Raw genomic sequence first — 23,761 nt, 5'->3', positions numbered from 1 at the left:
CACTGTTTGCTTGTAATGAAGTTTACGAGTTAAGGTTTATTTCTATTTGTTTCTGAGTATAATTTATCGCCAACCGCTTAAGTTTTAATAGGGAATTTAAGCAACTACATCGACGACTATCCCCAATAGCATAGTCTAGTTTTCAGCGCACAGGTCCCCATCTTCGCTAGGCCGTGAAACTTGGAGTTTTCACGTTGTAACGGCTGAACCTTTGAATTTTCAATTGTTTTCTGCCGCCGCCGTTCGCGTTGCCGTTATCGCTGCTTTAAATTTCATATTCCCGGTCACGCCGTCCTAGCCGTAGTCTTCTTTTGTCAGTCGATTCCTAAAGCGTGCAATAAATCTTGGAGCGAGCAGGCTGTGAACAAGAGATTCCTTGCATTTATACATATTCAACAAAGATAACAAAAATGTGTCACATGATATACCACCTAAAGATTTGTCGTGTATCACCATAAATACCATGGTATTGATACAGAGGATGAGCTGCTATTATACCTCCACAGCAGTACATTCATAATAATTTAATTCACACATATCAATATTTGAGCATTCCGTTGATTTGCTTTGAAACTATAAATAGTAATATCTCTTGCTTCAGTGACGTTCAAAGGGTTTTATGCTTGTGTGACTCTGTTTATGAGCGTGGTGCGTTTTGGTCTTCTTGTGAACTTTCCGTTTCTTTTGATGAAACTTGTTGACTGTCAATGGAATTCTGCGGAGAAAAAGAGGTACGCGGTATATAATAAGAATATAAATCAAAGCTTTCTGTTCTCTTAGTTGACAGCTTTAGTCGCGGCTCTGGCCCCGCCCATAAAGCTGCCCTAGCATTCAATAGTTCAATTGTGAATCTTTTTTATTATGATAAAACACATGCGTCTGGCTTCACTTGTAAATAAGTACTGGTCCACGCAGTTTGCAGGTATTAATGGAATGGTAAACTCGTGACCCCTCTCGACTACCAAAAATAGCGCCATATCATTTCGAAGACCGGGTCCCGAACCCAATCTTCCAGAGTCGCAAACGGGTCGTAACCTGGCAACTTACTTGTTTTTCTTGATAAGATTCTGGTTCTTCGCTTCTTGGTTATTCAAAGGCAGCCCCTATGAAAATCACTGTTAGCTTGCATTATACACACACTAAGGCCCCGTCCACACGTACCCGGAAATGTCTAAAAAAGCAATTTTTTTTCTACGAATCCGGCTCTCGTCCACACTTATCCAGCGTAATTTCCGGCCGTATACGCCTTTATCATTGAACTGAGGCAACAAAACCAGTGTGGAAAATAAAAACAATTATCTAAAAGAATGTTATATATGGCAGCCTTTTTGGTTAGTTTACAACTATGTGTGCGACTCGACCAGATCCATGGGAAATAAAATTCGAGTTAATATGGTTCTACTGTATTTTAAAGGTCATATCCAAAGACATACCCGCACTTGGGCCTTCCCGTTTGCGTAGTTTGGCAATTGGAACGACGTGTCCGAGCCTCCATACGGAGAGGACATAGATGCCTGAGGGGGAGGTGGTGTGAGCAAGGAGAGGAATGCGTTGTCATCGAAAGTGAAAGTGGAGCCTTGGATGGTGACGGGAGTGGGCGAGCTGTAAGTTGCTGGACTGACGGAGGGTGTCGTGCCGGTGGGTGTGGCAGAAGTAGGGAGTGGTGGAGGTGGCGGTAGCTGGGTTGGTCTCACACTTGAATTTTGATTATCAGGCCCTGGATTCTGATTGGCAGGTTTTGGAGTTTGATTGTCAGGCCCTGGATTTTGATTGACAGTTCCTGGACTTTGATTGTCAGGCCCCAGATTCTGATTGGCAGTTCCTGGATTTTGATTGACAGCCTTTGCTCCCTGAGGTGTACGCCCCTTGCCTGTCTTTTTTCTTTTTCTTTGTTTTGGTAGTGGAATTGGTACGATAGTGATACTTGTGATATCAGAGCACAGTGGCAACATCGGGATGATTATCAGTGGGTTGTTGTTGCAGGCTTTGATTCCGAGGGAAGTAATACTTGGCTTCTTGTTCCCTACGCTATTCCCCTTATTCTTGTTGTTGCTGTTGTTGTTATTTGTGTTGTTGTTGCTGCTGCCGTTGTTATTCCTACTTGCGACGTATTTTTCTAGCGCCAGCAATCTTTGTATCAATTCCTTGAGTTTCTCGTCTTCGCACTTGAAAGAAAAAGGGTTATAAATTTTAAGGTTAAGATATTCAAAGGAAAAATCAAATGAAAGATGAAACAATCCAACCACACTAATAGGCGACTTGCGCTTAGAGATTCTTTTTTTTTTTCAGAAGGGATTTAGTTTCATTCGAAGATTTTATTTTTTCGTCGTTCTCTGGTGTGACGGGCGGGGGGGGGGGGGGGATGTCTTACCCGTACACGACTGCACCTCGACGATGTGGGCGCTGTTTACACGAGACCTACTTTCAACCTGTGATCAGCTATATCTGGACGATGTGGGCGCTGTTTACACGAGAGCTACTCACATGTGATCAGCTATATATGAAAGATGTGGGCGCTGTTTACACGAGAGCTACTCACATGTGATCAGCTATATATGGACGATGTGGGCGCTGTTTACACGAGAGCTACTCACATGTGATCAGCTATATATGGACGATGTGGGCGCTGTTTACACGAGAGCTACTCACCTGTGATCAGCTTTATCTGGACGATGTGGGCGCTGTTTACACGAGAGATACTCACATGTGATCAGCTATATATGGACGATGTGGGCGCTGTTTACACAATACTTACTCACCTGTGATCAGCTTTATCTGGACGATGTGGGCGCTGTTTACACGAGAGCTACTCACATGTGATCAGCTATATATGGACGATGTGGGCGCTGTTTACACAATACTTACTCACCTGTGATCAGCTTTATCTGGACGATGTGGGCGCTGTTTACACTAGAGCTACTCACATGTGATCAGTTATATATGGACTATTAGGGCGCTGTGTAGACAAGACCTACTCACTTATGATTAGCTATATATGGCCGATGTTTACACGAGACTTACTCACCTGTGATCAGCTTTATCTGGACGATGTGAGCGCTGTTTACACGAGACTTACTCACCTGTGATCAGCTTTATCTGGACGATGTGAGCGATGTTTACACGAGACTTACTCACCTGTGATCAGCTTTATCTGGACGATGTGAGCGCTGTTTACACGAGACTAACTCACCTGTGTACGGCTACAGCTCCCAGGCATGCCCTTGTCACCCTGTGAATACAAACACAATCAGTCGTCTAACAGTCTCGTAGGCTCTTAGCTGCACCGTTACACACACGTAAATAACTCTAAATATCTTCTTTTTCAATAAGAAAAGACTCCTTTTTGGCGGTCGATCAGGCATATAAGATGTATTAGTTTATACGCGTTACACTGGAGTTGCATCTTAACCCTAGGGAAAAAAACATTTATAGGGAGTCCTACAAGTTTCGGATAAATGCCCATCGAATCTTAACTTTTAACTGAGATGCTAAACTTACTGTTGGTCCAGGGGGGCCTTGGTCACCGGGGGGACCAGCATCACCCTTCAAATAGAAAACACAAATCACACTAAGTACGGGGTCATGGCCTGGACCCACTATTTGGATTACGTAGTACACATGTGCGCTATGGTTCAAATCTAAACTAAGCTTTTTATTAATCTTTACTTCATGTTCTCATGTTTAAATTTTAACTAAAAATTTAAGTAATCGACTACATACAATGACAAAACAAAAACTACATACAAATTCTTGGGGTTACGGCTTGTAGATTTGGCTTATTTTAATAATTAATAATTTTTTAATTATTAAAATTATCCCATGTTCCTTAGGGCCGTTATGATTTTCTCGCATTTGTGAAAATGCAAAAGCACTTAACAAGTTTTCATCTCTGTACGCCATCCCTGGTCAAACCTTGGACCTAATCCTCAGATCCTTACTATGGTCGTTTTATTTGACAGTGTTTCTACCTGTGCACCGGGCGGCCCTGTACGCCCGTCTTTCCCCTTGAGGAGTACCGTCAAATAGTCCTGAGGAGAAAAGCATTCCAACCAGATGAACAAAAAAGTCATGAAAGATCCTAAGGTAACGCCTCATGATGACGAAGGGATGCGCATCAACAACTGCATAGAGAAAGAATACATGTGTTCATGGAAAGATGTAGGTCATAGGACTTAACAACATACAACCAAACCACGCATCGGATACAAAACGAAAGAAGGCAAAAGCCAAAAACGTTAAACGCATACGTTTGTATATGTTTGGGTACTAAAAAGAAAATATTATTCAGGCCTGTCATTGGACTAAAACTCGCCTCCTAAGACCGTTTTTTGCAATTCTCGCCACTTTCCGCCTCTTCTCGAGGAGGAAGAGGCGAGTTTTGTTCCGATAACAGGCCTTTTTGTCGATCTTTTATCATGCAACACTCACCGGCGCTTTCGGCTTTGCGATGATGTCGAACTTTTTATCCAATGTGTGGGTCGTGTGATCAAACACGTGACTACCGTTTGCGCATGACACTAGCGAGCCCGCGATCAGTACGGCTATTGCTGCGTGGACCATCATCCTGTCTAGAAAAAAAGTAGTATAATGAAATGACGATTTTTTTATTTGAAAAGTAGAGCAGTTTTAGTTATATTAGCGGCAGAGTAAAATTAAATCATAAATAAAGGATTTCAAAATTTTGCGCTTTTCTTTAGTTTTTTTGGCGCTACACGTTTGAATTCAACGCGTGAAATTTAGGACACGTTAAGTTTCGCGTCAAACCAAATACACAAAGAAATTAAAGATTATTATAGTAGTAGGGACAGCGATGTAAGGCTTTTATACAATGACTCACGAACTCATATCAAACATATTCCCCACGGATAGTGTCCTTCGTATGTATTGCCTTATATTGGCATAGATGCCCATATTTAGAAGACCTAAAGTTTTCCCGCTCCCCGATCTCCAGAAAACATGGTGAAAAATACTGATTCCTGTCAATTTGAGACTCGCGGCAAAAATTATAAAGCAAAACTTGCTCGCTTGTTCAAATCTTTTTCTTACTAATCCTATAAACTCCTTAGACCCTCCAAGAGATTGACCGAGCGGGTTTTGAGGTCACCCAAATATTGATATGTACTTTTAAACAATTAAAAAATAGCAAATAAATGTTTTTGTTGTTTACACGAGAACCTCGTTCCTATGATCTCGTCCCAGTTCTCCCCCTTCACCACCCCTCCCCCGTTGGGTGAAATTGGTGACTCGTTACAGGTGATCTGTGGGAGTTTCCCTGTCAACCACCTGCTCACAGTAACACGCCTCTCGACCTCACAAAAATACCAATACACTAAAACCTATACTTAAAACCAATACTACATAATAAACCCGGATTTCGCGATGCAGCAAGCAACGTGAAGGACATTTTACGAACATTTTGATGAATATTGTGAAAGGTTCAGTCGATTCTTAGACGCACAATGTTTTATTTTGTTCTTTAATACAGTAAATAATAAACAAACATATTACGGAGTTGAGTGTCTAACGAAGGAAAATACTTTTATGAATATACCCTCTTATTGAAACAATTGCAGCCAATCTGTGATCATAGAATTCACTGTTTATATTTTTTTTTTCGAGAAACACATAGAACTTCCTTGGTCTGACTAAATAAAGCTATGACGGGTTTAGTGTTATACTAGCCCACAAAAATAATGGAAATAAATAAATGGGAGAACTTTTACATGTGGAAGTCCAGTATCTATACTTGCATGCATTATCAACTCTTTCCTTCGTCTCCCGTTTTTATGGCTTTTGTTTTGTTTAGTTTTGATTTTCGCTGCGTGATTGCTATTTTTCTTCACTTTGACTCTATCCACCTTGACTTTAACAAATAAAATAACTCAAGAAAATAGCATTTTTTATATGAAATAATGGTACTCCGATACTCTGCTTTGGTGATCCTAAGGAGTGATTTTGTAGCAAGGAGCCCAAGAGCTGTACGAGAATGACAACTCGAGCCGTACGTAGAAGACTGAACTGGTTAGCGAAATAAATTTTGACCGGATCAGCGTTGATATAAAGCCCACAAACATATTCGACTCACCGGGTATCGTCAAGGTATTATCAAGGCATTATCAAGGCAAGATCCCAAGATGATGGTTTATAGTTTAGTCCTCAGTTTATGGTGGGAGATCAAAGTGGCGCTTCTTAGAGGTGATCTGACATCGATTGAGCACGTGACCAAGCCTCCCTTCCTGTGTGTGTACTGGAAAGTGTAGCCATGGCTATTCGAGGACAGACGTACCTGACACTTTACTAAAGAAGGGTGGGTGGGGGGTGGGGTGAAGATTACGTGGGTTAAGCCATAGAGTGGCGCGATAGCTCTGTAGTACTGGCTTCGCTTATCAAGCAAGAAACCACATCAGCTTGGGATTTTGGTGTAAAAACCTGGCTTTCTAGAGACTGTGTTTTTAGTGCTACTAGGGTGGCGCAGTTGGGAGAGTGTCGCTCTGTAGTGTCCGTGCCTCTCACCTCTGGGTTCTGGGTTCGATTCCCGGTTCCGACGGTTGGTCTCGCCTTTACTCCAAGGGCAAAACAAAACCAACAATTTCGATCTGTGATCCGTTGTCAGACATGAGTATGGCGGCTGCCTGAGGCGCCCTCCCGTGCCTTCAACTCGACCACGTCTGAATCTGCGAGCTGCGATGAGAGTTATTCGCTACTCCAATGGATTTTTTTTATTTAAGTATATCTGCGTCTATCCTCTAATAACCCACAGATGACGTCACAACGTGCCATGAACAGTAGGCTACTCCATTGCTGTCGGCTCCATGATGCTTTGCGCGCAGACTCATACTTTCCAATATGGAGGGCCTGCGACGTCATAGCCATGCAAAGCGTGATACGCCCGCCGAGAAGCCTAGGGACGGAGTCTACGTCTAACGTGCGTTAGTACTCTTATCACCAAACTCTTCTCGACCAATCAGTGCCCGTGTTTCACTAACGTTTTTGAATTTGTTTGGTTGAATATCACCAGTGTTCTACTGTATATAGCCTATAGTAGCGAAAAGTACCTTATTGAAGGCGAAAAATAATAGGTAACCAGATAACCTTTTTTGCTATACAAATTTAAAAAATAGTGTGATTTGAATAAAACTATTTTTTAACGTATAGAATAGCCGCGAAAACGCACTAATTAAAAAAAATCACTTTTCTCAGAAACTACCGCGATCCGTACATTTTTTCATTTGATGTAAAATGTTTGCTTGTCTTTCATGAGTCATTGGGTAATGTCACAGGTGGCGACTTGTCGATCGTATCCCAAAACAAACTAAACCACGAAAACTGCCGTGAAATAAATTCAATTATTACAGTGTGTTGCACTCGTGTTTTGCCCCAATTACGGACGGTCTTTGCATTTAGCACCATAACTTTTTAGCAATAAAAAGAACACTTTTGATATTTTGCCAGTAACAAGATTGGACCTTAACCTAATAATATAGTATAATATAATATATAATAATATAATAATATATAATAATATATAATATATATATATTATACTTATAATATATTTACATATTGTTTTAAGTTTAGGGCGCCGTGTTCGAAACTGCTTTGCCCTAATTTATGGGGCAACACACTGTAGTTATTCTCTGACTACTGTGGATTATCATTGTGTGGACGAAGAACAACCAAAGGTATCCCATCAACTGCCATGGCACTCAAAAGTAATTACACACTTTATCAGCTAGATGTCAAACCAAAGGGCAGTGTATGTGTTGAGTATTTACGCGATCCAGCTCTGGTATGAAGCAGTTCTACGCGTAAACATGAATAAACAACACGGATACGAACTCCAGCTTGAGGCATCAAACACTGACAAACCCAAGAAATCTCATGCGCTCCTTGTGGTAGGGATAGCTATGTTAGGAACAGGGTTAATCGTAGTGGTGGTAGGATGTGTGTTTATCGCCCAATCGTCTGTCTGTGAGCAGAAGGACGAGCTTTACTCTGCCCCTTGTGAGTTTTCCCCAGAGGCGACACGTGCAGGCTTGCCGCAGTTACTTGAAGAAATCAAGGAGGAGTTTTTTAAACATAACCAGAATTCCGTGGCCTGGAAACCTGATCTCGTCGGAGTGGAGCTAACAGATTATGTGAAGACGCGGTATGAGTATTTGTATTTGGCATGATCGAGGGTCAAAAAGACCGCTGGCTCTCGTAGCCTGGTATATTTCGCTTATATCGTTGCGGGTATCGCCTTGTCTTTAGGCTCTATAACAATTATTTGCTCATTATCCAGGATTTTAATAATCGAGTCATTTTTTTTGCTGGTCGTCGAATACTCGGCATTCCCCAGATACATTACTTTCAAATCAAACATTGACCTTGTTGTTTTTTATCACAAGGGACAAAAGATTGGGAAATGAGAAGGTTTTTGATTTAGATTTATTATTTTTTATCAAGAGAATGCCTTTTCTGAAAGGGGGGGAGGTTATCGATCAGCCACGAATTTCCTCTATATTTAAACCCAAACAATAGCGTTAAAAACGGTTTTCAGTGTTCACGCACTATGTTTTGCGCCTTAACATGTTTGCCCTTTTGTTGTATACTGGTCGCGCGAGAGATGGGAAGGCGGAGAGTTTTCACGCTCTAGATGGAGTTTATGGAGTTTTGTACGCTATATATAAAAAAGCTCCGTCTTAGCTTAGGCTAAATAGCATATTAAAGAAGCGATATGTTTCAAGGTATGCACCGTACGACCCGACACCCTTGGTGATACAGGAAAGGACCGATGCATCTCTTGCTCTGCTGAAAAAGTTCAAGAATCTGAATGTGAACCAGGACTTGCTGAAGCCACGAGAAAGCAAAGTCATCGAACAGGTAACCCCACAGGAAACTGGTAAGTTTCGTGGGAGGATGCGAATAATATAAGAAAAGCGGACCAATCTTCCACATAGCCGTAGCATGCCTCGAGTTATTGGGGGTGGGGGCACGATGGGCACAGCCAAGCCCCTACTTAAGATTTCCTTTTTTTATAATGTTGTGGGAGGGGGGCATTGTTGTTTCATTTTTTAACCGTTAAAATCAAACAAATAATCCGCCAAATTCTTTATTATTGCTTATACTTGTGTACCTTTCCCCTTTTCTGTTTTTTTAATCCATATTTCCAAAAGAATTTTGTACGTTCCTCACGTTATCGTTCCCAGTCTCCAAAAACCGTCGCTCTTTCCCGGATCCCAATGTAACAAAGTAGCGGCTGAGTGTAATTCTTTAAAATCCCCGTTTCAGATAACCTTGACTTAACTTGAAATCTGACAAATCCTCTCTTATTCGGAATCCATGTTATCCACAGGCTTCCCATTTCCTCAAGCATTCGTTTGGTGTCCCATATGATGGGAATTACTACGCGGGGGACTGGTTACTAGGACCCAACTACTTCTGTTGGCAGCCTATCTGTTACCTTGACTACGATATTAACGCCTACGCACATCACGCGGTTCCGCGGTCTTACGATGACATGCAGAAAGTCATCGATGTTATTACCAATCACAAGGCGATCTTTGAAAGATACAGGTATAGTTAACCATGACGTTATTACCAGTCACAAGGCGATCTTTAATAGATATATGCACATACCAGTCATACAGGTATATACCAGTAACAAGGCGATCTTTGATAGATATATGCACATACCAGTCATACAGGTATATACCAGTAACAAGGCGATCTTTTATAGATACAGGTATAGTTGACCATAACGTTATTACCAGTCACAAGGCGATCTTTAATAGATATATGCACATACCAGTCATACAGGTATATACCAGTAACAAGGCGATCTTTGATAGATACAGGTATAGTTGACCATAACGTTATTACCAGTCACAAGGCGATCTTTGATAGATACAGATAGGTATAGTTAACCATAACGTTATAACCAGTCACAACGCGAACTTTGATAGATACAGGTATAGTTTACTATAATGTACCACATATTGTAGACGCCGAGCGTAGCTATGGTAGCACTGAGCTTTGCTATTCAGTAAACTAAAGATACGAAACTCTGGGATTAGGTATTTCAAAGCGTTCGTGCCAGTCTAATTCCAGCATGCTCATGCTGCCCCTTTCTTTTCCGTAATGGTTCTTTTAAACATTGGGAGTCCTGTGGTGCGCGCGAGAGACGAGGGCATTACGCATTCGAAAAAGCATTTTCGGACATTCGCTTGGTGAGTGTTATTATAGCAAATCTCTTCAACTCAGACAGAATATGGAGCTTGGTGTTCGCGCGGGCATGGTCCGCTCCTCGACAGACTGTGCCGCTGGTGCGCATGCGTTTAAGGACCGTTATCGCGGGCTCGTGATGAGGGGGAGAGCCTCGGCTGCATTGGATGAGTTTTACGGGAAAACCCTCACGAGTTCAGGGTTCCTGGAAAATCTAGAAAAGGGCGTGGCCGAGCGGTGGCGGAAGGAGAAAAATGTCAGTGTCAATCAGTCTGTGAAGGACGCTTTACTACAAGGGTTCGCTCAGCCGCTCCTGGACTTCATCCATTTCCTGGATCACGTACATAGTCGGTAAGACGCGCAATTTGTCTAGTTTTGTTTCTTTCTGTCTGCCCTTCTGTCTGTTCTTCGTCTGGTAGACACTACCGGTTCTGTCCATCTGTCTGTTAGTCTGCTTATTAGTCCTTGTGTGTGTCTGTCTTTGTCAACTTAACAGTCTTTCCTTCGGCCCGTGCCTCTTTTATCTGACGTGTTCCTTTATCTTGTCAAATCTATAGGCACTGCCCGCCAGACTCGGTGACCAGCGGTCTCAGCGAGCTGCCGCTGCCTTATGTGTGGTTTGATGACCGCCCAAACAAGTCCCAGGCTACAACGGGCAAGCTTCCCACAGGGGAACCGCTTGATGGGAAGCAGACTTACCGCCGCATCCTTTCGTTCTTCACCACGACTGACATCTCACCCGAGGAGATCTACTACGAGGGCAAACAGCAGCTAGAGATCTTCATGCCACAGGTATACCAAGGAAAAGTCACAACAGTATTTGTCTTATTGTAGCATCTATCTATTTCGATACTAAAGATTGGGTTGTAATTTGTTATCGTCTGCACCTTTTGATTAGTGTAGTGTTGTTGGATCCGAGATACCCTGCCAGCTTTTTTTTCTTTTTTCTTTTAGTACTTTACTTGCCGATTCGCGTTTCCGGGTTTTCGGGTTCGTTTGTATTCGGCACAAAATAAACCAAAGCAAAGCGAGTAGTCAAAATCGTGAATACAGAGTACAACGAAGAAACACTATTAGCAGGATAGATCCGAGATTCAAATTCAGGGGTACGCCATTGCATTGTGGATCTGTCTACTTCTGTCTACTCGGCGATATAGACGGACAACTAATGTTCGCTCATGTTTTCATTTGAAGGTAATCAATATTGCTAAGGAGATCACTAAAATCTCAAACGAGACCGCTGCTATCCCAGCATTCCAGGCGCTCCTCGATGCACGTGATCAGTGGCATAATAACATGTCCTTCCCCCCAAACGAGAGCGATGCGCACGCCTACCGCACGTGCGTGGATGACGCAAGCGCGCGCGTGTTTTGTCCACGCAGATGGGAGGCGATGCGTGCATGGTGTGACTATATAATGGAGGTGATGGCGTTGATCGAGCCAAAGATCGCGCGCTTGTTCTACTTCACGGGAATAAAAGCCACGACCGCGAACTGTCCGATTGAGATGCAGCCTCATTACAATCCTGCAAATGGCGCTATGTATTTCGCCCCTAGTGATGGTAACTGCACAAAGCCTACCCACTTTGGTATGCCTTTCTTTTTGAAAGAGTATGGCCCGAAATTTCAAGAGTGGTCGGTTACCGGACATGAGGCTCGGCCCGGACACCACATCCAGATGCAGGGTAAGTAGACGTGTGTAATGCCTTTCATAAATGTCTTCTTCCTACGGTCTATGTCTGTACATCTATAATTATACAATGCTCCGCATAAAACCAAGTAGTTTCCGGTTCCGTTTGGCCCCTTCATGGACCTGTGTGAATAATCGAGGAATGATGCGTGTTTTAACCACCAGGGAAGGCGTGGAAGGCAGTGAATGGAGCGAGTCATTTTCCGATCTCTGTTTGCGTGACGCGTGGTTTCGTAGGCTATTTAACACAATGCAAATTAGATATCCATTTTAATAGCGAAAAAAAAATGATTGAATCACTATTAACTGGTTAAATCAAGTGAACCTTACAATATAAACTCCGTCACAATTGTGTTTCTAATGTATCAAACGATGCCCGGAAAGGGGTATGAAAAAGACATTCAACACAATAACAAACGATATTGTTATACACAATTCAGGCTAACGAACTTTAGCCTCTTATCTCAGGGCTAAAAGAGCATTTCCGGGATGCCTGTGGTGGGGTAATGCGTTGGTTGGACAAGCAGATGTCATTTATTGCTTTCCAAGAGGGTTGGGCATTATACGCAGAGAATCCGATTCTCTCACATGATACGAACTTGTATGAAGACAACGTACTACAAAGATATGGCATGCTCAAGTGGCAGGTACATGGAACTCCATAGCAGGAGATAGCAATGGATGGAACGCGGTGGAGTATGGGTTGATATGGGGGTGCTATGGGTCAAAAGTTGAAGGTAGGATTTGGGTGAAGGACGGTTGTTGAGAGAAGTGAAAAAGGAAAGTCAAAAGGTGATGGTAAAAAGTGGTAATGAAAGGATGTTGATGGTGTGATAGCGTGTTGATGATGTATGTTAAGGAAATTAAATATTGCATAAGATAGTGAAAGCTTAAAGGCTGAAAAATGAGCATAAAAAGAAACAGTCGGTTATTATTTTAACAATTGCATATTTTGGCTGGACATGATAGCGTATTATTTGTTGAATTTTCTAATCTTTTTCAACTCTTTTTCAACTCATCTCATCTCATAATCAAAGCTATCAATCAACGAACAGTGTATTTAAACGATCTTGACCTTTTCAGTGTTTGTCGAAGTAGCATAGCTCAACGCTTTTGATAAACCAATTTTTTGCGTTGTCATGGAGACCATTAATCGTTTGATGCAAAAATGGCGTTGCCGTGTAATAATAGCCGAATTTGCGCTCTGATTGCTATACTTCTCTTATACTGTTTCTCTAATAAGCCGATTCAAATGCGTAAGCCTGCGACATTAAACCTCGCCACGCCGGGAGCGCCTAATAGAGCGGTAACAACACCCTGCACCTTGCTTGACCAATAAAAAGCCTTCAAACATATCATTAATGTGAAAGATAAGGAACAGCTCTTACGTGTCTTCCGCAAGAACAAGAACATCTGTGCGATGGGAGATGTTAATTCGAGTGATTTACGACGAAAACAAACCTCGGCTTTTCACGAAAGAAAGTGTGTCAAAAGTGGCTTGAAGTCCTCGCGCACGCCATTTTATCTCGAACCTATAAGCACCTATTTTTGTAAAGCTGTAATTATGTTTTATCACGGGAAATGAAATCGGATGTTTTTCTAAATAGATTTTTTCTAAGAAAATCTAAGGTGCGAGACAGCTTCTTTTTACTGGTATCACATAACAACTTTCACACCTACATCATGAAATTCATACTTCATATTTCAAAATTTTTTTAGTATTCATTAGTTTCCCTAATCAGCCTACCTTTCTTTGTTATTTTATCTACTCACTATATATAAACGTTAATTATCTCTAGAATTTCTCGTTGTTTTTCTAATTGAGCCTCCAATATGACGCTAAACTAAGGGAAATAAAAAAAGGAAATTAATAAAACTGGAATTGGAGAAAGGCTATAACAAACAACATCACATAGAAAAAAACGTTTTATTTAACCACATTTACACAATCTATTGTTCATAATTCATTTCTTTCCTGTAGTGTCAATATAAGCTCAATTGTAATTAAAATGATGTCTTTATTCGAAAATAAAACAAAAACCTTGTTACTAATTCTTAGTTCACTCATTGCAAATCACAAATTTTGAAATTTTGAAAAGTAGGAAGTGTATTAGTGGAAAAGTCTTAGGTGCGATCTTATTTCTTCTCGTTATTTTTCGCATTGCGGGGCACTGTCAATGTATGCTAATTTCTCGAGTATTAATTTGCTATTCAACCTGGTCCGGACTGTGTTAGCAGCGTTTCTCTCCTTTCGAGCCACCTCGCGCGGCATGCGATATTTCACATAGGACAAAGACGTGCTAAATGAGAGAGGCTCGCACTCTGGTTTACCTACATCCACAAGAAGAAGGCTTATTACACGATTACTGGCGGTGAGGAATTCGCTATGGAAGCTTATCGAGTTCCGGACCTTTGTTGGCTGTTCTTTCCAGATTATTTACTCTTTGTGGACGATTCGTGTTAAGATTGTGAACCTGTACTATCATAACCATTGTTCCGCGCCATGCTCGATAGCGTTCAGATCGTACTTCTGACTATATCAGTGCTGGTTGTCGTAGCAAACGCTGCAGTATGCGTCCTCGTTGTGGTCAGAAAACGCCTGCGGACCTACACCAACGGGTTCGTGTTGTCACTGGCGATCTCAGACATTCTAACGGGCGGAGTCTTCATGCCGTTCAACCTGCTGAATCCGATGCATATTGCGCACGGCTTCGTCACAATGCTGGTCATCGTGTCCAGTACGTGTAACCTTAGCGCTGTGGCGTTTGACCGTTACCTGGCGGTCGTCAAACCTCTAGCGTATAAAACCAAAATCGCCGGCTCGTTCGCCCGTCTTGTGTGCGCGGTGTGGGGTGTAGCTGTCATGATGACTGTGCTGCCCATCACGTGGAAAGCAGATCAGTCGCTGTTGGTGCACAAGATCTACGTATCGTGTGCGGTGGCGCTCTTTCTCGTCTTTCCTCTCGTATTCATCTTGTTCGTCTACTCGTACATATTCGTCCGGTTGCGCAGACACGGCAGGTTGCTCAGAGCAATGCAAGGTACTAGAACTCGCTTTGACGAAGTGCGGAAAAGTCGACAAGAGAAAAAAACCGTGAAAATGTTCTCTTCGATCGTTGCGCTTTTTCTCGTTAGTTGGTTTCCCGTGATTGTTATGACAATGGCCTTCGTCGCCAACAAACCAGTCCCTGCATATGTCTTCACCATTTCGAACTTCAGTATTACAATCTCATCACTGGCAAACCCCTTTATGTACACTTTAATGAAACTAGATTTTCGAGAAGAAGTGATTGCTTTATTGGGTAAAAGAAAGACACTAAAGCGAAAGCATGTGCCGTTTGAACATAATAGACTATATAGCATTAGCCCTAGCTCACGGACGCAAGTGGTAGAGGAAAACAAAAAAGAAACTTATTGTTGAACCGACTGAGATATTACATGTTTCCATAGTGGCCACTTGAATGAGTTATAAATTCCGGAAAAATCGGATAAATTTCCGAGCTTTGAATCGTTAGCGCAAATGTGTGAAATTCTTGTCGGGGTTTGTTAAAGCAACCCCAGGCAACACATAGCTATCTGCTTGAAATTATTTAAACGCACCAGAAACTAAACTGTGTTAATTGCAGGAGCTTTTATGAAAGAAAAAAATTAGTTACATCCGTTTACATGAAAGCGTCGGGGTTTCTATTCTAGTCCTTGTGAGACTAATATAACAATCTGATTCAATACAAATCACCGCAAGCTGTGTCGTCCACATTTGTCTCAGACGTGATACGTTTGGTTTTGTGAGCAGATAACAATCTATCAATCCTGCCGATCGAGCAGAGAGATTGGTGATTTACTGCGCCTTTAAGTACAACAATATGAAAATCTCCTTGTCGGTGCTATTGGATGTAGAAAACACGGTTAAGATTATTTCATTATTTTTGCTAGAATTATGATGATATATATAATAAGCTTTTTCTTCTTCTATATTATCTTTTAATTAAAAAAAAATCTAAATGATTTGATATGACAAAAGAATATTTTTTAACTGAAATCCGTTTTACTTTAACATGTTTTTACACAAAATCTTCTTAAATATCATCTTAAAATATTGTGTTTTTTAATTCGTGTATTTCTAAAGATTTTGTGCAAAAAGTGAGTTTCAGGTTGAAATTGTTGCATTTCTGAAAAACGCTGCAGCTTAGTTTAAATCATTCCAACCTACAATACATATCAAACTCGCGCGTGGGGGAGGGGGGGGGGGGGCTCGCAATCATTGATAACATAGCTAATATTTCGATCCTTTCATAAGACATGACTCACTTTTTAGAGGTCAAATGAGCCCTATCAGTGCCTTAACCTTCTAAGAGAAGCCTGTGTTTAAGTGCTTGACATTACTTCATCATATTATGCTTGGAATATCACACGTCGCGTATGTAAAGCACATTCTAGCCGACTGTTCAATATGAGGTAACTCACTCTTTCCACTCAAAACCTTGGAGATAACAATACTCAACGCTTTCCAAAGTTATCATTAATCTATCACAAGGCACTAGAGTCTAATGTGATTCATCATACAAGTACTCAAGCTACTCCCATTGATATTCAACACACAACAGTACTTCCAAAAATACATAATTACTTGAGTGGAATAAAACTTTTTATTTTTCTCATCGTTTCTATCCAATTACCGTTACATCACTACATCACTCACTGTGTTTTCGCTCCATATCCGTACCCATGAAAATATTGTTTACTGTTTGCAACGGTTTTGTATTTGTACCGCGTTTTTACATCAAAAATTTCCGAAGTTTATAGAATTTGTAATAATAAAGTCAGAACAAACATCAAAGGGCCCGAATGATAAAGCAGAAATCTGAATGAAATGGTTCCTGTTTAATAAAGCCGCATGGTTACACTCAGCTCATTGACCAAGAAATACTTATTCATTGTTGCCTCATCCGTTATTCCGGAGTGTGGGCTCATAACTGTAAAAATTGCTGTTTTGACGTCATAGGATTTCATCAAACACGCATTTTAATTGAATTAAAATCAAATTCTAATGCTAGAATGTTTTAGAGAACCAGCACTCGAGCTGGACTTTTCAACCTTCGCGAGCACAAAATATTAGGGAGCAATTCGAGCAACGGCTTTATTTTTCAAATGGGAAAGAAAACAATACAAGAGACGTCTTGTAAGACTTCAGCCTTTATTAAACACCAAAATCCACTACTAATTCTTTTATTTTTTATACCTTTCTATGTCCATATATAAACTTTAGTATCGAAGCGGTTTCATACGAGAAGACCACTGAACTTGGGGCGCCTGTGGATAACTCACATGCTCGAATTCGCCAGGATGACTCGAATTTTAGCTGTTTTGCGTCTGCCCCTCAGGATTAAGACAGAGATCTATCTCGACTTGTCGGTTAGAGGGATTTTCACCAAGATTAAAAAAAAATTCCCGTTTTTTTTTTACCGACGGTGAAAAGCACCACGAAATGTACGATGTGAACAAGTGATCCCTTCTTTGCCACTATTCAGAGTCTCTAGCAAAAGGTTGGGATGTCACCAAAGACAGCGCAAAAAAAAAAAAAAAAATTCTACCGCGACTCTGTTATTCTGAATTACGCCACTAGGTTCAGAAAGCTGATATGCCCTGTGCCAACGGTTGAGGTGGTCGAGTTTAGGCTTTTTTTTTACTGTTCTTATCAGCAAGTTGTGCGTAAATGCGCAAAATGGCCACGAAATGAGTTTGAGTATGCTTGTAAAATAGAAGATAATAATAATAAATATAATGCGTTTGCATTGTTAAGACATGTAATAAACTGATAAAAATAGGCCATAAAAGAATAAAAGGCAAAATTGCGCAAGAAGAAAAAATGATAAATTACAGAAGTACATGACAAAAAAACGGAGCAAAAGACAGTAAACATTAAAAATCTAAATAACAGCGCATTTAAAAATAGGTACTCTATTGGTACAATAGTCTAAGGCGCTCCATGACTGGTATTGCTTCCATAATCATGTCTACGTTGGGTGAATTTTAAAAACATACTTTTCTTGAGACTTTTACGTAACATATTAACGCAGGGATGTTTCCACGCTTTGCTTTATTTACTCATTATTCACCAGACTAAAAAAGCAGGTAGGAAATCGAGCACCTAAAAGAGTGAGGTCGGACAGCGTGCGTATCGTGTAGTGTGAGCAGCGTGTAGTGTGCGTAGCGTGTTGTGTGAGTAGCGTGTGGTATGCGTGGCGTGTAGTGTGCGTGGCGTGTAGTGCGAGTAGCGTGTTGTGTGAGTAGCATGTAGTGTGAGTAGCGTGTAGTGTTCGTAGCATGTTGTTTGAGTAGCTTGCAATGTGAGAAGCGTGTGTTGTGAGTAGTGTAGCGTGTAGTGTGAGTAGCGTGTAGTGTGAGTAGCGTGTAGTGTAAGTAGCGTGTAGTGCGAGTAGCGTGTAGTGTGCGTCGCGTGTTGTGTGAGTAGCGTGTAGTGTGAGTAGCGTGTAGCGTGAGTAGCGTTTAGTGTGCGTAGCGTGTAGTGCGAGTAGCGTGTAGTGTGAGTAGCGTATAGTGTGAGTAGCGTGTAGTGTGAGTAGCGTGTAGTGTGCGTAGCGTGTAGTGTGGGTAGCGTGTAGTGTGCGTAACGTGTTGTGTGCGTGGCGTGTAGTATGAGTATCGTGTAGTGTGAGTAGCTTGTGGTGAAGTATCGTGTAGTGTGAGTAGCGTGTGGTGAAGTATCGTGTATTGTGCGTAGCGTGTAATGTGACTAGTGTGTAGAGTGTGAGTCTTAGCGTGTAGTAGGCATAGCGCGCAATGTGAATAGTGTGGTATGCTTAGCGTTTAGTGTGAGTCGTGTGTTGTGAGTAGTGTAGCGTGTGGTGTTCATAGCGTGCAATGTGAGTAGCGTGCAATGTGAATAGTGTAGCGTGTAGTGTTCGTTGCGTGCAACGTGAGTAGCGTGTGTTGTGAGTAGTATAATGTGAGTAGCGTGTGTTGTGAGTAGTGTAATGTGAGTAGCGTGTGGTGTGAGTAGCGTGTGGTGAAGTATCGTGTATTGTGCGTAGTGTGTTGTGTGAGTAGTGTAGCGTGTGGTGTGAGAAGGGTAGTGTGTAGTGTGCGTAGCGTGTGGTGTTCTTAGTGTGCTATGTGAATAGTGTTGCGTGTAGTGTGAGTAGCGTGCAATGTGAGAAGGGTAGTGTGTAGTGTGCGTAGCGTGTAGTGTGAGTAGTGTAGCGTGTGGTGCTCTTAGCGTGCTATGCGAGTAGTGTTGCGTGTAGTGTGAGTAGCGTGCAATGTGAGAAGTGTAGTGTGCGTAGCGTGTGGTGTGAGTAGCGTGCAATGTGAGAAGGGTAGTGTGTAGTGGTAGCGTGCAATGTGAGAAAGGTAGTGTGTGGTGTGAGTAGCGTGCAATATGAGTAGTGTAGTGTGTAGTGTGCGTAGCGTGTGGTGTGAGTAGCGTGCAATATGAGAAGGGTAGTGTGTAGTGTGCATAGCGTGTGGTCTGAGTAGCGTGCAATGTGAGAAGGGTAGTGTGTAGTGTAAGTAGCGTGCAATGTGAGTAGTGTAGTGTGTAGTGTGCGCAGCGTGTGGTGTGAGTAGCGTGCAATATGAGTAGTTTAGTGTGTAGTGTGCGTAGCGTGCACTGTGAGTATTGTAGTGTGCGTAGCGTGTGGTTTTTGAGTAACGTGCGGGATGAGTAGCTGTAAAGTACGTGTGAGAATTGTGATTGTAGTGTAAATAGCGAGTTGCTGGTGACGTTGTGTTCAATAATGAGTGCTTCGCATGGTTAATACACATGTTGCTGTTACGTTATCAGAGTACTGTGCGTTGTACTTTATGCGAGGAACAGTGTTCACGAGATAAGTAGCTCAAGCAGTAATTATTCAAGGATTCATAGCCTAAAAGTCACTCGTTTATTTGAGCTGATTAATGATCCTGTGCTATTATACAATCGTACATCCATACAAACTAGATTTGTTACACCGGCTCGCGCGTCAAAGGCACATATAAATACGTATATACGGCTTACAAAGACGACGGCATAATTGAAGAATCGCAAATTGTAATCATATAACAAATATTTCGATATTTTGATTATAGACGTTATTTTGACTATAAAACAAAAACTATATTCGCTGCAGAATAGCAAAAGCTCGGAAGGCGTAAATCATTTAATATTTACAATATAATGTTTATATTGAATTTTATGTTGTTACGACCTCAAGCGGAGGTAGTATTATTTCCTTGTATCTATGTTCTTTCTTTATTATTGGCAATGCGACGTCCCCGTTTGTCTCACCCGACTTAACCCTAGTATAGCTCGTTTTGTTCATCACAGCAAGTATTGATATCTTTCTGCGATTACTGTTTTTAATAAAACTTGTAAATTGAATAAAATAAAAGAAACTTAACTTTCCGAGCGGCTTTCTTCTGTCTGGGCAAGAATGGAAGTTGTGTTACGCAAGTTACCGAGAGCTAGCGCATAGTGGAGGCGTGAAACGGGAGAGTTCCGTTTGTAGCACGGCATTATAGCTTTGAGCTCTCTCTGAAAATCTAATTTCATTAAAGTGTACATAAAGGGGTTTGCCAGTGACGAGATTGTTATACTGAAATTCGAAATGGTGAAGACATATGCAGGGACTGGCTTGTTGGCGACGAAGGCCATTGTGATAACAATCACGGGAAACCAGCTAACGAGAAAAAGCGCAACGATCGAAGAGAACATTTTCACGGTTTTCAATTCTCGTTTGCTCTTTCGTATTTCGTCCCGCCTAGTTCTAGTGGCTTGAAGTGCTCTTGACATCTTGCCGTGTCTGCGCAACCGGACGAATATGTACGAGTAGACAAACAAGATGAATACGAGAGGAAAGACGAGAAAGAGCGCCACCGCACACGATACGTAGATCTTGTGCACCAACAGTGACTGATCTGCTTTCCACGAGATAGGCAGCACAGTCATCACGACAGCTACACCCCACACCGCGCACACAAGACGGGCGAACGAGCCGGCGATTTTGGTTTTATACGCTAGAGGTTTGACGACCGCCAGGTAGCGGTCAAACGCCACAGCGCTAAGGTTACACGTACTGGACACGATGACCAGCATTGTGACGAAGCCGTGCGCAATATGCATCGGATTCAGCAGGTTGAACGGCATGAAGACTCCGCCCGTTAGAATGTCTGAGATCGCCAGTGACAACACGAACCCGTTGGTGTAGGTCCGCAGGCGTTTTCTGACCACAACGAGGACGCATACTGCAGCATTTGCCACGACAACCAGCGCGGAGACTCCCAATAGTACGACATCCACTGCCCGTAATTCCTTCAACGACTCAGCCATGCTACGCAAGGAGACTCTTTTTGCCAGCAACAGTGCTCTGGCTTTTTGTGTAGCAGATGTACAGTTTTCTCTACCCCCGACCGACTGGGTATGTTTTACTAACTTTATATTCCATTATGCAAAGCAGGCTTCTTATCGCTCCGCCCGCTCCGATCGCGCATACACGCCTTCGCACATTTACAAAAAGAAACAAATTACTTTTTCTGTTTGAGTTGGGTTCTATAATAATGTTCGGCACGGTGATGATTTACAGCGTTCGCGGCTGTCATAGGGTCGTTTGGCGGCTGTCACACCGTAAAACCGTAACTTCTTTCTTATCGTTCTTTCTTAGTCGATATAGTTAAACATACGGACTTTTTGTTTACATTTCAATTTCCAATTAGTAAGTATTCGCCGAGTCAAATTTTGGCCCAAATGGTGCATTGCCCCTCTTTGTCCATGATCTTAAATGAATCTTTACTCAACGTGATTTTATTCTATATTTATCTAAAATTACACACTTTAAGGAATTATGTACCTTCATTAAAAGACTCTTTTTTCCCCGATGAGTCGGTCGCAACGTGTCTCTACTTAAAAGTACTCGATTTTATAGCGTTTCCGATTGATTAATTTCCTGATAAGAAATTTCATTTTGTGTAATTCCCGGTGCTTACAAGTTTTGCTGTTAAGTTATTATTTGCTATACACTACTCTATTAGTTTTGGAAATTATGAAATGTAAATTTATTTAGGTAAGTATATATTCTTTCAACCATATGTTTGTTCGTTTCGTCTTAAAATCATAACGAATAATACTGAAAATAAGCCTAAAAATACAAGATATACCATTCCTACATTTTAGTAGCTATCTAAAGCAATATCGATTTAGAGTTAGGTGTTTCACTTGCATTATTTTATAATTCGCAGGTGCTAACAGTAGGATGTTTTTTGAGATGAGATCAACTTTTTAAAGATCTGTAGGTTGTAAATAAGTTCAAGTGTTGAAAAGAATTTATATTTCCTTACTTCAGAACGAGGCAAAAACGACTACTATTTAAAAACATATCGATATATAGAACAGATAAATAAATAAATGAAACCAAAATTGTGTATGCAGTAGTAATTACATTTAAATAATATATTATATAGAAACCTACAAATTGATCTAGAAAGACTGGTTAGTTTTCGCCTGTTATATTTGCATACTAATTACTTTCCTTGACTTGATAATTTTTAAGTATAAGATTTTCAGTACCCTAAATTCGTGCCTTTTTTATCGCTACTATATAATTTACGTAATAATTACTTTCGTTGACTTAAATTTTTGTTAAGTATAAGATTTGAAAAAAATATCATGAATTCGTGCCTTTTTTATCGCTACTATATAATAAACATTGTGGGTCGGCGCAATGAAAATTGTCTTTCATCTTATTTTAAGTTTATTAGATCATTGTGACGACTTATCCTTATCTTAATGTCGCTTTACGCGTGAAAAGGAAATGCCCGCTTTGCAACGCAATGAATACACTAGGCACGACTATGGCAGAATATGGGGGGGAGACAGACCGATCGAAAGCGAGTTAGCGTGACGTGACGACTAGCGCGTGACGTAGCAACTGTAGTGTAAGCATATGACCTTTAGGCCTCACTCATCTCCCCTACACTCCGCGTGAAGGATCGGACGAGAGTATTGGCTGGTCCACAAACGCACAAGCACACCTTATAGCAAACAAACCCCGCTTGGGGAAGTCGTCAGACAGAACTAACCGCAGACTCTCGGAGATACTCCCGGTTTATTTCAATAATAAAGCAATGATTAAGTTAATACTTGTTTACAGTTGATCGCCAAGCTAACACTGCCTGTACACACAAAGAAACCTGTCAGTAAAAGGGAGGGAGGGTGGGCAAATGTTTCTTTACAGTACCCGTAGCTTATGAAGCGAAAGAGCGAATGACTTTACTTTAGGTGTGGCTCTTTATATAGGTAGATAGCGACCAATAAGAATTAAGAACGTGTATAGTAAGGTATCTCACGTGAAACTATTGAGTAATACCTGTGCTATCGTAGCATGATACGTGTACTCGTACGATATAATTTACGAGTGATCTTTGAGCCTGGCTCCGGCTCCATTAACTGAAATTACCGTCCCTAGTGGTGACGGTAATTTTGGATTAAGCTAAAGCAAATATAAAAGTTCAATTCAAAATCAAGATTTGCGCTCGTAATTAATGAAGCACTTCTTTTTTACACTAAAATGTATTTTTTTGTGAACAAAACATCAACTTTTTGTGCTAAATGATACCATGCTCAATTTTCTTCTAGAAAGCGCTAGAACCTTAACCTTATCCTATACGTTAAGATAAAATATTTAAAGTATACAAAAATAACATCAACAGTGAGATTCGTGAACACTCCCCTGATCGCCAAAGAGCACCTAATAAGATATTAGATATGTTCGACATGTTACACTCAAAGCATCACGGAATTTATTTTATTATAATCTACATTAAGACGGTGATGTGACCAGAGGCGAGTACCAATAGGTAGACCGGAATTACT

At 41.3% G+C, this 23,761-nt stretch overlaps 4 protein-coding genes across 6 annotated transcripts in view; 2 read left to right on the top strand and 2 right to left on the bottom strand.

Annotated features, from left to right (window-relative positions):
- Positions 1 to 5: 5 nt before the first annotated feature.
- LOC5519580 (probable serine/threonine-protein kinase nek3) lies at positions 6 to 6,242 on the bottom strand. 3 transcript variants are annotated; one of them, XM_048726905.1, is made up of 9 exons: positions 6,086 to 6,242; positions 4,429 to 4,568; positions 3,969 to 4,028; positions 3,499 to 3,543; positions 3,191 to 3,229; positions 1,802 to 2,165; positions 1,434 to 1,759; positions 1,048 to 1,103; positions 6 to 715 (listed from the first exon to the last, which is right to left on the bottom strand). In XM_048726905.1, the coding sequence occupies exons 2-9, from the start codon at positions 4,561 to 4,563 to the stop codon at positions 598 to 600; spliced, it is 1,143 nt and encodes a 380-aa protein (XP_048582862.1). In that variant the 5' UTR covers positions 4,564 to 4,568; positions 6,086 to 6,242; the 3' UTR covers positions 6 to 597. The 3 variants fall into 3 exon arrangements, with proteins under 3 accessions (XP_048582862.1, XP_001639457.2, XP_048582861.1); XM_001639407.3 differs by having other exon boundaries at positions 1,434 to 2,165; XM_048726904.1 differs by having other exon boundaries at positions 1,434 to 2,165; positions 4,429 to 4,564; positions 6,086 to 6,224.
- Positions 6,243 to 7,558: 1,316 nt separating this feature from the next.
- LOC5519576 overlaps positions 7,559 to 23,761 on the top strand; it is a 17,640-nt gene continuing 1,437 nt past the window's right edge. The window contains exons 1-7 of the mRNA XM_032364543.2: positions 7,559 to 8,149; positions 8,730 to 8,865; positions 9,338 to 9,558; positions 10,246 to 10,557; positions 10,764 to 10,998; positions 11,401 to 11,890; positions 12,364 to 12,542. Of these exons, the coding sequence (XP_032220434.2) occupies positions 7,737 to 8,149; positions 8,730 to 8,865; positions 9,338 to 9,558; positions 10,246 to 10,557; positions 10,764 to 10,998; positions 11,401 to 11,890; positions 12,364 to 12,542 (1,986 nt within the window). The 5' untranslated portion in view covers positions 7,559 to 7,736. The remainder of the gene's footprint in view (positions 8,150 to 8,729; positions 8,866 to 9,337; positions 9,559 to 10,245; positions 10,558 to 10,763; positions 10,999 to 11,400; positions 11,891 to 12,363; positions 12,543 to 23,761) is intronic.
- LOC5519570 (neuropeptides capa receptor) lies at positions 12,553 to 15,636 on the top strand. The gene has a single exon (XM_032364544.2). It carries the CDS (start codon positions 14,399 to 14,401, stop codon positions 15,314 to 15,316), a length of 918 nt encoding a protein of 305 aa, XP_032220435.2. The 5' UTR covers positions 12,553 to 14,398; the 3' UTR covers positions 15,317 to 15,636.
- On the bottom strand, positions 19,774 to 21,683 carry LOC5519577 (5-hydroxytryptamine receptor 6). Its single transcript, XM_001639406.3, has one exon. The coding sequence runs from the start codon at positions 21,221 to 21,223 to the stop codon at positions 20,291 to 20,293; it is 933 nt and encodes a 310-aa protein (XP_001639456.1). The 5' UTR covers positions 21,224 to 21,683; the 3' UTR covers positions 19,774 to 20,290.

Source organism: Nematostella vectensis, chromosome 4 (genome assembly GCF_932526225.1).
Source record: "Nematostella vectensis chromosome 4, jaNemVect1.1, whole genome shotgun sequence".
Classification (NCBI taxonomy): Eukaryota; Metazoa; Cnidaria; class Anthozoa; order Actiniaria; family Edwardsiidae; genus Nematostella; species Nematostella vectensis.
The sequence above is the reverse complement of the archived record's forward strand: the minus strand, read 5'-3'. Positions and strand labels throughout refer to the sequence as shown.

What these genes read in the sequence shown, in the direction of transcription:
- LOC5519577 (XM_001639406.3), bottom strand. Translation starts at nt 21,223, where the DNA reads ATGGCTGAGTCGTTGAAGGAATTACGGGCAGTGGATGTCGTACTATTG.
- LOC5519580 (XM_001639407.3), bottom strand. Translation starts at nt 4,563, where the DNA reads ATGATGGTCCACGCAGCAATAGCCGTACTGATCGCGGGCTCGCTAGTG. An exon ending in CAGGGCCGCCCGGTGCACAG is followed by an intron (nt 3,544 to 3,968) that starts GTAGAAACACTG and finishes TTCTATTTGAAG; the next exon opens with GGTGATGCTGGTCCCCCCGG. An exon ending in AAGGCCCCCCTGGACCAACA is followed by an intron (nt 3,230 to 3,498) that starts GTAAGTTTAGCA and finishes TTGTATTCACAG; the next exon opens with GGTGACAAGGGCATGCCTGG.
- LOC5519570 (XM_032364544.2), top strand. Translation starts at nt 14,399, where the DNA reads ATGCTCGATAGCGTTCAGATCGTACTTCTGACTATATCAGTGCTGGTT.